The sequence below is a fragment of the Empidonax traillii genome, unplaced genomic scaffold (assembly GCF_003031625.1).
Source record: "Empidonax traillii isolate 1590-97213 ecotype Southwest subspecies unplaced genomic scaffold, ASM303162v1 scaffold1264:size140996, whole genome shotgun sequence".
Classification (NCBI taxonomy): Eukaryota; Metazoa; Chordata; class Aves; order Passeriformes; family Tyrannidae; genus Empidonax; species Empidonax traillii.
The window spans coordinates 100727-115191 of NW_020956457.1; the positions used below are offsets into that span (position 1 = coordinate 100727).

Here is a 14465-nt window from a genome sequence, read left to right on the forward strand (position 1 = left end):
TAAGCATTTTCAAATCAGTTGAAAAGTACCACCTTAAAAGTTCTCCCAATTATTTTTAATTCCTCCAGCTTGTTATTTGTCCTATAGATGATTCAGACTTTCTGGTTTTGTCTGGTAGCATCATCCATCACAAAGTCCCTGTTAAGGGAACCACTAGGAGGCACATCGTGGCAACCCTTAGTTATAATCTGTTATTACAACAATTTTCTAGAGTTTTCATATTAAAAGCTCTGAAATTAGATTGGGCATTAAGTAAGATGGAGCAAGCCTTATCACAGAGTTAGTGTAGTATTTTGCTAAGTAGAATCATTTCCATCTCCTCCCCCCGACCTTCAGGTCTCCTGCTTAATGGATTACGTACATATTCTCACTGTAATATTTATACCCATGTTGAAGTACATGTCCCTAATATGACATCTTCCTTCCTTTCTCTTTTACAGCATCCTTACTGAAACAATTATGGGCATTTGCTTGCAGACCAGTCACCCTCTGCTATGAACACTGCAGCAGGAGATCCCATTTGGGAGCTAAGAGCCATCTTCTGTCTGCTTATTCCAGCTACACTAATGCACATGAAATAACACAACCAGCAGCATTTTGTCTGGGCTGGAAACCATCAAAACATTTAAAAGAGCACCTTCATTTTAATTCCAAGATTTTTCAACTGCTCCAATTTTTGAACAAAAATTAGCTTGTGTTGCCTCATTTTTGTGTCAGATCATGGGCGATGGTGTGTTACCTAAAAATGTATTTTTTTTCCAGTTTGGGTACCTGATGCAGCAAGTCTAGCACTTTTCATCTTAGGACAGTGGACAGATGGCACAGGCAGCCAGAGCGTGACCCTTGAGGAGAAGATCAAACCTGACCAGCTGGAGTGAGGACAACTCTGACTTCCTTTGCTGAAACTTTTGATTTTCGGCAAGACAATGATCTGACCTTTTGACTGTATGTTCAATTCAAAAAGTACCTTCACCACTAAAACCTTAGTATATTTGCAAGCTTTCTTTCAAGCTAACCTCTCCTGCATAATAGACACCACATGTCTCTGCCTATCTGTATTCTCCCCCTGACCTTGGCATACCAGCCGACTGTACATCCTCACTGAGTTCTGAAGACAAACCAGTTCAGAGGAGCAGATACAGGGAAAATGGCATGTCCACGCACAGGCCTTAAGTGACAAAATGCTGATGATACCTAACACAGTAGCTGAATACAGTTAAGGATTTTTAACAGACTTTTCTTCCCCTGCTCTCCTGTTTCTAGTTCTGCTGCAGACTTCCTGAGATTAGGAGGGGAAAGAAGAGGCAGAATTGCCTGTACTATTCAAAATGACAGTGCACTAGGAATTCACATAACTGCATTGCAATGCCTTCTGTTTGATCATCTGGTACTTTCCTAGTACCACCCATTGTTCTCTTTGTTTCCTGATTGCTCCTCTGGAAGCTGATATTTTCAAAGAATCGTATCTTATGAGCTGGAATAATTTCCTAAATGGCAGTTTATATCAAAGATATCACAGTGTATAAAATTAAGCTCTTTTTTACTAGCTGTACCTGATTTTTTATTTATCAACGTTATACTTTTTTGCTACTTTATTGCCCAGTCAATCTCATGATAACCTTCTGCAACTCTTTGCAGCTTTTGTCTTTAGTCTCAAGCCTAAGTAGCTTAGCACTGTCAATGCATTCTGTCCCTGACTTCCCAAATGCATTTCCAGAACATTTATCAATACACTAAGCAGCAGAGAACTAGTTTTTAATATATTTCATTTATAATATTTTAATTAGTCTTCAATAATTATTCCTTCTTTCTCATTCCCCACAATTTCTGTATGGATATTTAGAATGGGATGTTGCTAAAAGCTCTTTGAAAATTTAAGTAAACTTTATGTGCCGGATTATCCTGACATACATGCTCAGAGTTTCTTTCAAAGACCTGTAATAGATTTCATGGCTGTGTATCCAATTCATATACTCTTTCATTTTGGTTTATGTCAATTAGCAAGGTACAACCATTCTGTAGAGATTCTGTTGAATATCTACAGAAACCTCCCACACAGGTGTGGTGGCTTTTTTGATTTGGTTTTGTGTGTTGTGTGTGTGTTAGGATTTTTTCTTTCTTCAAATTTAACAGCATGGAAATTTGCTAAGCACTTCAACAGCAAACACAGATTAAAAAACTCAGTATCTTTTCTGATCTATCCTTCCATAAGGGTTCCTTTACACTTTGACCATTTAGTCACCCTTTGACAACTGTCAGAGGCAGTACTGTACTGTACTGAGAGCTAGGAGCAGAAACAAATTCAGCCTCATCGAACCACGGGGATATAGTGTTAGCCCTGTATAGCACACAAATAAGTTTAGTGCTTGGCAGTTCTAATATCCAGACTTTCTGTCACACAGTAAACATTCTTCTGGATTTGTTTGTTTTTATTAAAAGGTGCTAAGAAAACATTTTGAAATTAAAAGTCTTACCCATTTTCCACTGCAAGTCAACTTTTCCAATCTACACAGTTTAAACAAGGAGTAGAGCAAGAGATGACTCAGGCATCATCTGTAAATGACTCCATGGGTCATATGAAAAAAAAAATAATTCCATATTATGTCTCCAAGCTAGCTGAAAACAGAAAACACATTAAGACAAATGAATGCAGACTAAATACAAAGCCTCTCCTTCATAAGGATGTTTATTGACTACTAGGATGGATTAAAACACGTAGACTTTAGTTATTCAAGAGATTTCTCAAGTCTTAATTTGTTTGTAAAAGATCCCACCACAGCTGAGATAGAATTACTAGGCTTATTCCTGATGTAACAGGGCAACGATTTCACCTCTGTTTTGCAGATCTAGTTACGCACGTTTGGTTTCATCAGCCTCAAAACACGATACTAAGTATCTCTATTCATTATCTCATTTGTTTCAGTGTCACTTTGGCTTTAATGCAGTAACAAATAAATCCTCCTGTGTGCATAAATTAATATGCCTTAAAATTTCATATAAGCAACATTTTTGATGTTTTATGAACACTGAAAAACTCAAATATTTTGAAACATTTACCTGAAGAAAAGTCTGTATTCTAACTTTTTTTATAGCAACTGCTGGCAAATACAATTTTTGCAGATGCAACCCCCCAAAGTAGAATAAAATAGTAATAAAAAATCAGAGCAAGATTTTTAAGCAAAGGCTGAGAAAGGAGGGGTAGAATAAAACTGGTGAATGAGATTAAGTAAGCTTAGCTATAATCTCACTTAGCATCACCTCTGTAGGGAAATATACTGGCATTCCTCTCTTGGTGTAATTATGCTGCTACAGTTATACTATTATAAATTATTATGTTTCCAAGGCACCATATCAGGAGTAATTCTATTGCAACCAATGATGTAAGGACTACAAGAATTAATTCACCATATCCAGTTATCTCTGGACACTGAATTACTGATTTTTTTTCTAGGAAAAACAATGGAAATAAAAGATCGACATAAATCCAGTAGTAATAAGCAAAAAACCACTGTGATTCTATGATCAGCTATGTTTAAAGCAGTCTATTTTGAAAAAAAGAAAGGAGGTCTGGAGCAATTTGTCATCTTTACTGACTTACTCCAAACAGTCAGGAAACACCAGCTGTTTGCATTTGCAAAATATATCTTCACACTGAGTACTCCAAGCATCAGCAGGGGTTTGGTGCCCTCTCATGTTTTATAGAAGCAACTTCAATGATTGCAAACACACTTCTTCATGATAGATTACTTGAGAAGGCTTCTCAGGTCACAAATTTTGAAGAAAATGTAAATTAAGACAACTGACTGCTTAATGCTTCAAAAAGATTCATAACCCCTTTCACAGAGGCAGTGAACTTACAGCAACAAGCAGACCCGCAGACATACCTGTGTACGCTTCCCTTCAACTTTTATTGAGGTGGTTCAGCCTCACTCTTCTGATGTTGCACAGAACAAACCTGATTCAGACTTCTTTTGTTTTGGTCAGACAAATGTCATTAATAAATTGCTGACTATGAGAACAGAAACACACATATATAAAAAAAGGCTGTTTAGCATCACAGAAAAGTCATTATTACTGAGGCATTGGCACAGGTTGCCCAGAGACGTTTTGGATGACCCATCTCTGGAAATGTCCAAGGTGAAGCTGGATGGGCCATTGAACAACCTGATTTAGTGGAAGCTTCCCTGCCCATGGCAGAGGGATTGGAACCAGATGGTCCTGAAGGTTTCTTCCAACCCAAACCATTCTATCATTCTGTGAAGTAAGAAGACTATGTGATCTGGTCTTATCTCCTGGGAACATCATCCAGTTAACAGTTGTGGTACTTCCTTAAAGAAAAGGGTCAATTAAAAAAAAGTCCGCAAAATTGGAGACATCAAAATATAGACTATTCTTATTTCCATTAATTCAATATTCCAGTGCTTACTGCTTACACCTAAAAGTTAGCACTTACTACCTAAAATTAGATTTCTGGGAGGTTCTAGCAATCACCTTAGGTTTTCTTTCTTGGTTAGGTAACACTGGAGTATGTTATTTTTCTTATTGTGCAAGTATTTCTAACTCATAGAGAAGTCTTTTTTTGACCTTCTAAAAGCTCAACAGACTGTTTAGTAAACCTTTTCTGAAAATAAAACCCGATTTGTCATAAGAAATGTTTTGTGAGTTTCTTTTTTTAATTTCCCTATTAGCATCATAAGGGTATACAGTTTAAATATTTCTTTAAACTTGGCTCTTATGCACCTCATCATCCCATTTTACTAATTACTCAGAGGGAAACATATGAGAGATATTTATGTGCCTGTTTTGATACCTAAATGAGAATGCAAAAGAGATTGATCACAGAAATAGTAACGTTTAAAGACAACATGGAATTTTAAATTACATTTGCATGTTGGTATCAGAAATTATTAAATACCTTACTAAAGTGCTGAGGGCCCCACACTTAGAAAAGTAATCCCTTGCAATGAAGTGTATTGATATTAGTATAGGAATAAAGCACCCAAGACTTTATTAATGGGAAATTCTCAATTTATTTTATCAAATTATTCTACTATGCATTTTTTCAGAAATCAGTTTCAAGATAATACATAAGAAAACCTTTATAGAATAAAGTTAGTGCACAAAATCATTTTCTGGTCACAGACACAGAGACAAAAAGGAGTCAAGCATTTCATACTAGTTAATAATGAGCATCCCTTGTCCCTTGTTATCACAAACACCCAAATGCCTAGTGGTAAGGCACATGTTGGCACTATGGCCTATCTCAGCAAAGCCAGATAAAACTGGATGAAAGTTCCCCTTTTGTAGCAGCTGCAAAAGCCCATGTAAAAAGTAAGCTGAAAGCAGATCCATGCAGCAAACAGAAGCCTGAAGAATTATTGGTCAACATCCAAAAGTGCATTATTGCTTTACTGAACACAGAAGCAACGTTCCCGGAGAGTGTTAAGTTCTGTTTCAAATGGATGTGACAAAGGAAAAATAAATAAGGAGAGGATGTGTCAAACCCATGACAAGATGTGGATGAGGAAGGAAGGATATACCTGGACCCCTTACACCACTGAGATACACTCAAATATTGTGATATTACAGTAAAATTTAAGAAAATAAATCCACTTTGTGTAGGCAAGAAATAGCTAAATTACACATAGAGCAGAGATCCCTGAGCTAGTGGAAAACTAGTTAGAAAATCCACACAACACACTGTGTGGACATATCTATCTAGGTCTAGAGGAAGTATTGCTACTTTTTCAGCAAAAAAATATTGCTAACTAGCTCCCATATAAGACCATGTGAGTGATGGACCATATTCGCTAGTGAATAATCCTGAAGTTCTGGTTCTCAGGCTTGTGTGAGAACAGCCCCAGATGAGATCCGGTTTTGTTTTTCTGGATGTAGCCAAAACCAAAGCATTCACAGTTAGTGCATTAATCTCAAATAGTACTAAAATCAGGCCATCAGGCTCCACTGCTGAGTTACTTTCCACAAAAAGTATGATTCTGACTTTTCTGGACAGATTTTCCATCTGCTGACTCACAAATTTGTGACAATAGATTGAAACCTGTCAAATTAAGAAGCATTTGCTTTTGATAACATTCACTGAAATGGGTATTTCCATCAGTATAAGTCTATTTGCCATATTCCCTTTCCATGGAAGTAGAAAAAAATTGCCACTCTTAGCTGGTAATAACTAGCATTAAAATAATCCACACAGTAGAATAAGTGTGTGGAAACAGCAAAAATCCTCCTAAATGTTTTGAAGAGCTAGAAAATATGGAATGTAGATCCACAGCTTTACTCTGGTAATCAGTTACTCACTGTCTCATTTCTGCCATGCCATTTTTTCCCATCCCATTTTTCCATACCCAGTTTCCTCTATGATATAAAGTGTACTTAAAGACTTCTAGCAACATGTAAAGAAAACAGCCACTCTGGTTTGGGAATGGAAAGAAGCAGCATATTTTTAGGACAGAGCCTGGGGACATCTGCTAGGATATAGGGTACGAAACTTAACTCTAGACATTAGTGGAGTTGATGAAGTCTGAGTTCTGGAAACAAAACAGTTAAAAAACCCCAAATTAAAACAGATGCACTGCTGTTAACTGACAGCGCTACAAATAAATTGGAAGAAAATCATGTCTCCCAGTCCCTACTGCTGATTAAGACTTCCCTAGCAAATTGCAATTTGTTTTTCTTGAGGAACTTAAAAAGACTTGAACTTCAATATGTTCCCCTGTAAAACCTTACAGAACAGAAAATTCATGCTGATATAAATCAAATCAGGTTAAGAACTGATTGAGTTAAGAATCAGTACTTGGCTGCTGTGCACATACTTTTAATTGAGCTGAAGTGCTTAATATCAATTTAACTTAAGCTTATTACAGACTTTACCATTTTAGCTAGAGCTGAAAACAGATTTCAATACTTAATGTCATTAACCACCTAGGGCAGATGCCAGTATCAGTACTGACTCCAGTATCCAGCAGCATCTCATTTAACATCATAATACACCCTTATATTCGGTGTTGGACAGTATCAGCACAATGATTCAAAAAAAAAAAAAAGTGAAGAAACATTGAAGTCCTCTCTTCCCAAGAAATAACTTATACAATTTCTTTCAGACAGTTCTGACCATTTAACAACACACACAGGCTAAGCAGAGAAGCCCCAAGATGACTCCATACATTTAAGAACAACAGTTATGTTTATAAAGTTCTATAAAATAAAATTAAAATGCTTTCCATTTTTCAATTGCAACAAAAGCAAAAGCCACCAGAGCATTAATAAAACGAGCCCAGGTACTTCTCCAGAACTGCAGAACAGAACAGGACAGATTCGTAGCTCAAGGGTTCTGGAAGCACAATGTTCTGTGCTTGTCTAAGGAAACATAAGCTACAAAAAACTCCAGGAAATGGGATCATAGGTCTTGTATGTCACAGAGCTTGTGCCATGGCAGTTGTGGGAAACCATCAGCTTAAGGGTACAAATTTTTGTACTTGCTGGGCTCCAATCTCTGCAACATAGATTGCTCCCCTCTTCATGTCCACATCCACAAGATGCGGTTTGGTTTCATCCGCCAGCTGGATTGTGTGGACCATAACACAGTCCCCGATAGCGCCCACTGGTGGTGCTGCCAAGATTGCTAACCGGTTGATGTTCAGCTGAGCTACAATCAGGTGCTTGTAATCGGCAGTAAATCTGTGAAAGACACACATATTTTTGAATTATGGACGCCATATGACGTCTCATTTTGACACAAGCATGAACTTTTATACAAATAGAAACTCCTTAATAGTCACATCTTTGAAGGTTATGACAGATAAAAATGCGATAAAACACTGAGAATTAACTTCTAAGTCTTGCTCTTCATATGGCTGCTCATTGAGACAGATTATGCTACAGAAAACTCATTCAAGACAATCTTTCTGCCTGTAAAAGTTACATCAGTAATGTTAATAACACAACAACTTTAAAATGAAACTCCCAATCCTGCATTCAAATCCATGGGGCTTGTTACAAAGTCAGGATTTCCCTGTCAAAATACAACTGTGCAGATCTTCGCATGTGATTAGGGCCCAGCACCCTATTAAACTAGTTAACTCCTTGTCATCAGGCATTAAATCAACATTTTAATTCACCAGCATGAGTACACCTTATTTATCTAATTGCATGTGTCTAGAGGAACTGTTCAACAATACCTGACTGAATAGGGTCCATCTTCTGAAAAACAGCTGCTCCAAGACCCAAGCCATTCTCCTGTGACTTTATCAAAAACTTGGATTCTTTTGTTGTCTCTGTCTGCAACCCATACCTGTTAAGAAGAAAAATCATAGCTGTTCACAAATAGAATAGATCAAGTGCATTAGTTTCTTATAAGAGCAAGTTCCCTGTAGTAAAAAAGAGATTCAACTTGGAAGAATGTACCTTCCCATTCAAAACTAAATCAGTAGATATGACTTCCAGATATAAACCAAAACTGGCCTGTAGTTAACATACATGAATTATTTTATACTACTTTAATAGAGAAACTGGTGTCTTCTCTTCATTTTTGTGGCTATGATATCGATATGTTTGATAGGATTCCCCCCCCACTGTGAAGACATATTCCCATACATTTAATTCTAAAGATCTGTCTAAAGGTCTGTCACCCCACCAAAACATTTTTTCAGTGGTAGTCCCACTTCATTATCCAGGTCTGTGATGACTGCATCTACAACCACTCTTGATATGCCTAATACAACTACAAATATTGAGCAATTTAAACACAATGTTCAGTTTGTTTTGTCTTATCAGTTTTCTGGAGCTTGTCTCTGTCCCACCCTGTGGTAACTGGGTTCACAAACAATGCAAGCCAGCAAATACCACTAGACAGCTCCAGTCAAGGCATCTTTTGTACAACGATCACTGAAGTTTTAGCTGTTGACAATGCATCAGTCTGGTAAGTAAACTTCATGATTTTTCTGGGGTACCACTGAAAAGGGAGCAATAAATAAGATGCCCTGACATCCCTTTTTAAATGAAACACAACTACAGCATTCTCTTAGATTTCTTAGGAATTAAGAATTATATTTTAACATAGCCTGCTCATCAACACTGTGTTGGCAATAAAATCATAGCCCATTGCAGTTGCTGTCTTGTAGTGAATAAACTCAGTTAACATTCAGCATAAAGTGGCCATGCCCCTCCTGTTCTCTTTCCCACTCTGCCAGTTTTGGCAGAGTAGTGATTTTTATTTACATTTCTTATTCGGATTCATATAGCATCAGCAGAATTAGCACAAACCAGTCATGTTTTAGCAAAGCTACCTCATTTTCACTAAAACAGAATAAGAAGCGGCTGTATAATTTGTCTACAAAAATGGCAGACCACAGCCAGACTACAATTAACATCTGGTAGAAGTGGACTCTTGGAATGCCTTGAGCTGCATGGAAAAAAGAGTAATGTCCACAACCTAGCTAGAGTCTCACTATCATCTTAAACTTATTGGAATTTTCTAATATGAAATTAAAGCTCCATGACGTGGAAGTGCTTGCATAGATATTTATAACAGAACAGAGTTCTCTGTTACTCTCAAAATGTTACAGGTAACCTGTTACAAACTGCAGGGGAAACAGTCAGTTGTTGCATGGACATTGACAATGTAACTGATCAGAATCCCTGTGTTAACCTTGGAGTCAGCTACACCGGCAGAACCTGCAGTGGGAAACTTCAGCTCATGACTAGCACAACGAAAACTGTAACCCCCATAAAATGACACAGATCCCAACAGTTCTAATAAAGAAATACAGTTTGTTTTGTTCAAATACATGTAAATGGGGTCTGTTGAAAGATGAAAGAAAAAATAATTTTCTTTTACTCTTTACCCGTCCAAAAGCATCCACTGTTACGCTGTGAGGAATCTTGAACTGACCAATGCCGGTCCCGTTTGTTCCAGTCAGCCATATCTCTTTGTAATCTAAACAGTGAGCACCATGAAAAAGGAAAGTAAAAAAATCACAGTGAGAAAAGAGCAAACAAAGCATCTTTAAGTCCTTCCCTTACAAAATTATTTTGAGTAATTTGTAAAAGGTGAAATTTCTAAACTTTTTAAACACAGTACTTCTGATACATAAAACCGAGAAATACTGGAACTACTACAGTCACTACTGGATTATTATTACTAGTGGTTTCAGAACTATAGTTACTGAAACATAACCAATAGTACACTTCCGCCATAGTCTAACATTCTGTGAAGCACTGAATTAAAAAAAAAAAAAAAAAGAAAAAAAGGAAAAAGAAAAGTTGGCTGATTATGCTATTTATTTCTTTACTAAATTGATTTTTTATATTTGTTATGTGGTAGTTCTGGGTTTTAACAATTCACCATTTCACAAACCAGGTATTAGGAAACTATTTACCTTATGAGAGAATAATGGAGAAAAAATAGCTCCTCCACTAATCCCAACCACAGGCGTGTGCAGACTCCGCACTCACTGCCCTAACTGGGGTATATGAGCAAGCTAATTAGAATCATAGAACAATTTAAGTATAAAAGATCTCCAGACACCGTCTGGTCCAAGCTGCTCCTCAAAGCAAGACTAGTCTTGGTAATAAATTGAATTCTGACATTAGATCAGATTTCTCCTAACTCATAACTTTTCAGGATCTCCAAGAAGGGAGAATGTATATCATCTCTGGGCAAACTATTCACTGTCTAACTAGCCTCACTGTGAACATTTTCTTCCAAAAATCGAATTGGAATTCCCCCTCTTGCATCTCTTGCTTAGTGTTCTGCATTCTTCACTGTGCATCTCCAAGAAACACATGGCTCTGTCTTCTCCATAGCCTCCAATTGCTGACTTCAAGACAGCAATAAGAATCCCCCTTAGCTTTCTCTCTTAAAGACTGAACAAACTCACACTCTCAGCCTCTTCTCATGAATGATTAGGAGATTTTTCCTGAAGTAACAAGCAATAAAACAGGATCTGATTGAACAAGGTCTTCTAACTAATGTTAAATGACAGTTCTACCTATTCCTTGTTTAAAAGTATTCTCAAGCTGTGTTTTTTAAAATTCAATTTTCAGTGGTCAACTACTGTGACAGTTCATTTTTTCATACCATTGGATAGTTTGATCAATCTGTTGTTCATTCCTCCATCTCCATCCACAACATAGACATCTCCGTTTTCCTCTACAAAGATCTCTGCTGGTTGATCAAATTGCAGGGGAATCAAACTTGAACCAGCATTTCCTGGTGTGCCCAAGACCTGCATAAGTTTACCCAAAGGGCTATACTGTTTCACAGTGTGTCCGTATTTCCCTGAATTAAAGAAAAAAAGAGTGCCAAACTAAAACCAATTGCAAAGATCAAAAATGCGATACTCACAAGTGATATTAATTCATCAGTCAAAATTCTGTAGTGAGATTATGACTGTAAATTCATAAGTTACAGCAATATTCATTCATTGTATTAAGGTCACTAAACCTAGGATAGACAACAGGTCTAGCCAGAAGTTGTGGTTTTTTTTCCGGATACTTCTGGGTGGCAGCAGGGAGGAGTGCTTAATGAGCTCAGCAGCTGTAAGCAGACATGCAGCACAAATCAAGTTTGTTCACAGCAAGAAAAGCACAAATCTGTCTCAGAATTGTTTGAGAGACTTAAATAGATGTTGTTTAAAGCAAAATCTTCACTGTTAACATTTTCTTCCTCATCTAATACTTCTCATATCACCACCATGCATACCTGTTCCAACATCTGTGACCCACACTGAACTATCTGTTGCAGTGTTCCATACAAAGATACCATGAGGCATTTCAACTGTATCATTCCAGGAGTAAAGAAAATAGCCTTCTTCTGAGAACACAAGCACTTTTGGCACATTGTCTCCCCTCTGAAAAGGCAAAACAAAATCTAAAGAAAATATACTAAGCAAGTGTTTATATTTTTTTAAATTCTTCCTTGTGAAGTTTTTGCAATGTTTCATGAATCATAAGAATTTCCTCAGATGATTGTCTACTAGACCTCTTTTCTATCTGGAAAAGGAAAGAGAGAGAAGGGTCTAAGTTTAGCATGAAAAACCTTCTACTCAGCCTTGACTTTCATTTTAAATCACACGAGTCCAGCTTTTGGAGCAGCTAAGCACCTGCAGCTATCTTGGCCTTCATTTTGAATTGTGATTTTATGTTCCTATGGAAAAATATGCCCAGTATAACACAGGTGTGAAAAATTTTAACTGTGCTTATTAGCTGCATGGCACTCAAGTACTCATACTGTGCTTTACAATTAATTCCCTCCACTTAGCCATTGCCTTGAGATACTGGTGGATGGAACTGGGTAGAGGAAATAATTTAACTCAGTTTAACTGGTTGAAAGAGCTGTGTCATTTTGATTTCATGGGACAAGGCCTGAAGGAGTGGAAGATTCAGCTGCCACAGAATCACATTTTCCCTTGCGGCTAGGGGAAGAAGCCGCTGTAACTCAGTGAAGTTGGATCATGCACTCATACCACAGAAATTTAATGATTTTTTTTTTTTAAAAAGCACAAACAAATATGATATCAGAACTGCTTAAAAAAATAGATATAGCAGAGACATTTATACTTACATTTTCTCCGATTTTGATACAAAAATTATTCATATATACATAGACATATACATCCTAATCTACACTAGACTCTTTAAAGGCAAAATACACTTGAAAACCAAAGAGAGAAATACAGTATTCCCACTCACTTGTCCTACATAGACCAAACCATGAAGAGAGTCAACAGCAACACAAAATGTTTGGCCAGTGAAGTCTTCTGGAGTTTTAGGCCAGCCTATGTCTAGCTTGTACATCTGCTGCTGTTCCTTCCAAGGAGGGAAGTAACCATATGCTTTTAGAACCTGAAAGTAAAAAAGAAATATCCGTTAGTAACTAAATTCCCTGATGGTGGGATCAAAGAAAACAGCAGCTGAAAGTAACTGCGTACTGAAGCATCATAAATTCACTTATTCAACTTATATTAACAGAACAGATAAGCAGAAGCAGGCTTGCTGCTAGAGGTTTGGATTGCAAATGGGAAAACTTCAACAAACTGAAAATTAGCTAATGAAGTCCTTTGTACTGGGGAGCTCTGGAGTTAGAATGCAAAACACACGTGCTGAAATTTCTTACATCAAAGTTGTTATTAAATATTTGTATCTGTAAATCACACTCCAAAATGAGGAGAAGGTTTCAAACGCAATAGATTCAACTGCCACTTCAAGAAGATGTGAAAATAACAAAAAGAAAAGAATTAAGGGAAAAAAACAGGTCAAGAAAGAAAAACTACACCTTGGAAACGGGGAAGCGTAAAACACCAGGAACAGATAGACTCAGGCCCATGTATGCATTTTAAAGGATAATGGAAGAAAATAATCTTTCACCTTTTTGTTCTATCTTTCCAAAAAAAGAGTGGAAGCTAAGCACTGCTGCGCTGCTGCAAGACAAGCAATGAAATGGAGAGCTCAGTCCAGAGCTAAGAAATACCGTGGGTGACCCTGAAGGCCCACGGCCACCTGACATTCCTGCTGCTCGCCTTGCCGGGAGCAGGGGTGCACTGATGACACAGAACTGCGGACAGACAGGTTGGGTTACCATGGAGGAAAACCATGAGTAACTCAGCAGGGAGAAAACGCGACAGCAGCAACAAGTGGGACGTCATTCGCCCAGATATTACTTTTTCCTCCCTCGAGCCCAGCAAAACGCCTTGAAACCCCTTGAAAAGGATCACCAGCCCCCACCCTGCCACACGTCAGCAGCCCGCCGGGCGGGACAGCACCGGGACGAGGAGAGTTCTTTAGTCCCGGGGCTCCACCGCCCCCCTCGCCGCGGCCCCTCCCCGCCGTAACCGGAGGCCCCGGCACGGAGCCCCGTCTGGCCGCGGCGCACCTGGGAGGCGCCGAGCAGAGCGAGCAGGGTCAGCATCGCCCCAGCCATGGCAGCGCCGACACGGCAGCCGCTCCCGCCTCCCGGGGGCCGGCCCGGTTGCCATGGCGGCCTCGTGGGCACCGCCCCGCCCGGCCCGGCCCCGCTGCCGCAGCTCCCCGCGCCGTGCCGGCCCCGGGCCCAGGGCGGCGGCGAGGGGGAGGCTCACGGGGGCTGCGGCGGCCGTCCCGCCGGAGCGCTCAGCGCTTCGGCGCCGCGCCGGGGGCCGGGAGAGGGGCGAGCCCGCCCCGAGTCCCCGCCGCTCCTGCGCAGGCATCGCTGCCGTCGGCCGGCGTGGAGAAGGGCCCTCGGTCCGCGCTGTGATGCTATAGGGGCGCGACGGCGGGAGGCGGGACCGGCGGAGGGGGTGTCTTGTCGGTGCGTCCGCGCCGCTCCCGGGCTGCTTTCCCCGCCTGCCGTGCCCTCCCCGCCTTCCCCGGGGGCCGCTCGGGGCCGCGCCGGCTCTGCCCGCCGGGATCGCAGGGCGATGCGCTGCGGGGGCGCCCCGAGGGCGGGCGCGGGCCGGCCGGGCCTCGGAGCC

At 39.7% G+C, this 14465-nt stretch overlaps 1 protein-coding gene across 1 annotated transcript; it reads right to left on the minus strand.

Moving 5' to 3' along the window:
• Positions 1-5010: 5010 nt before the first annotated feature.
• Positions 5011-13999, minus strand: NHLRC3 (NHL repeat containing 3). The gene is made up of 7 exons (XM_027906240.1): positions 13889-13999; positions 12709-12861; positions 11720-11867; positions 11096-11296; positions 9861-9952; positions 8196-8308; positions 5011-7695 (listed from the first exon to the last, which is right to left on the minus strand). Exons 1-7 carry the CDS (start codon positions 13934-13936, stop codon positions 7467-7469), a joined length of 984 nt encoding a protein of 327 aa, XP_027762041.1. The 5' UTR covers positions 13937-13999; the 3' UTR covers positions 5011-7466.
• Positions 14000-14465: the final 466 nt, after the last annotated feature.

Coding starts and splice junctions, on each gene's coding strand:
- NHLRC3 (XM_027906240.1), bottom strand. CDS start 13,936: ATGGCTGGGGCGATGCTGACCCTGCTCGCTCTGCTCGGCGCCTCCCAG. Junction 11,868..12,708: donor GTTTGGTCTATGTAGGACAA/GTGAGTGGGAAT, acceptor TTGCCTTTTCAG/AGGGGAGACAATGTGCCAAA. Junction 8,309..9,860: donor CAGTGGATGCTTTTGGACGG/GTAAAGAGTAAA, acceptor TCTTCTTAACAG/GTATGGGTTGCAGACAGAGA.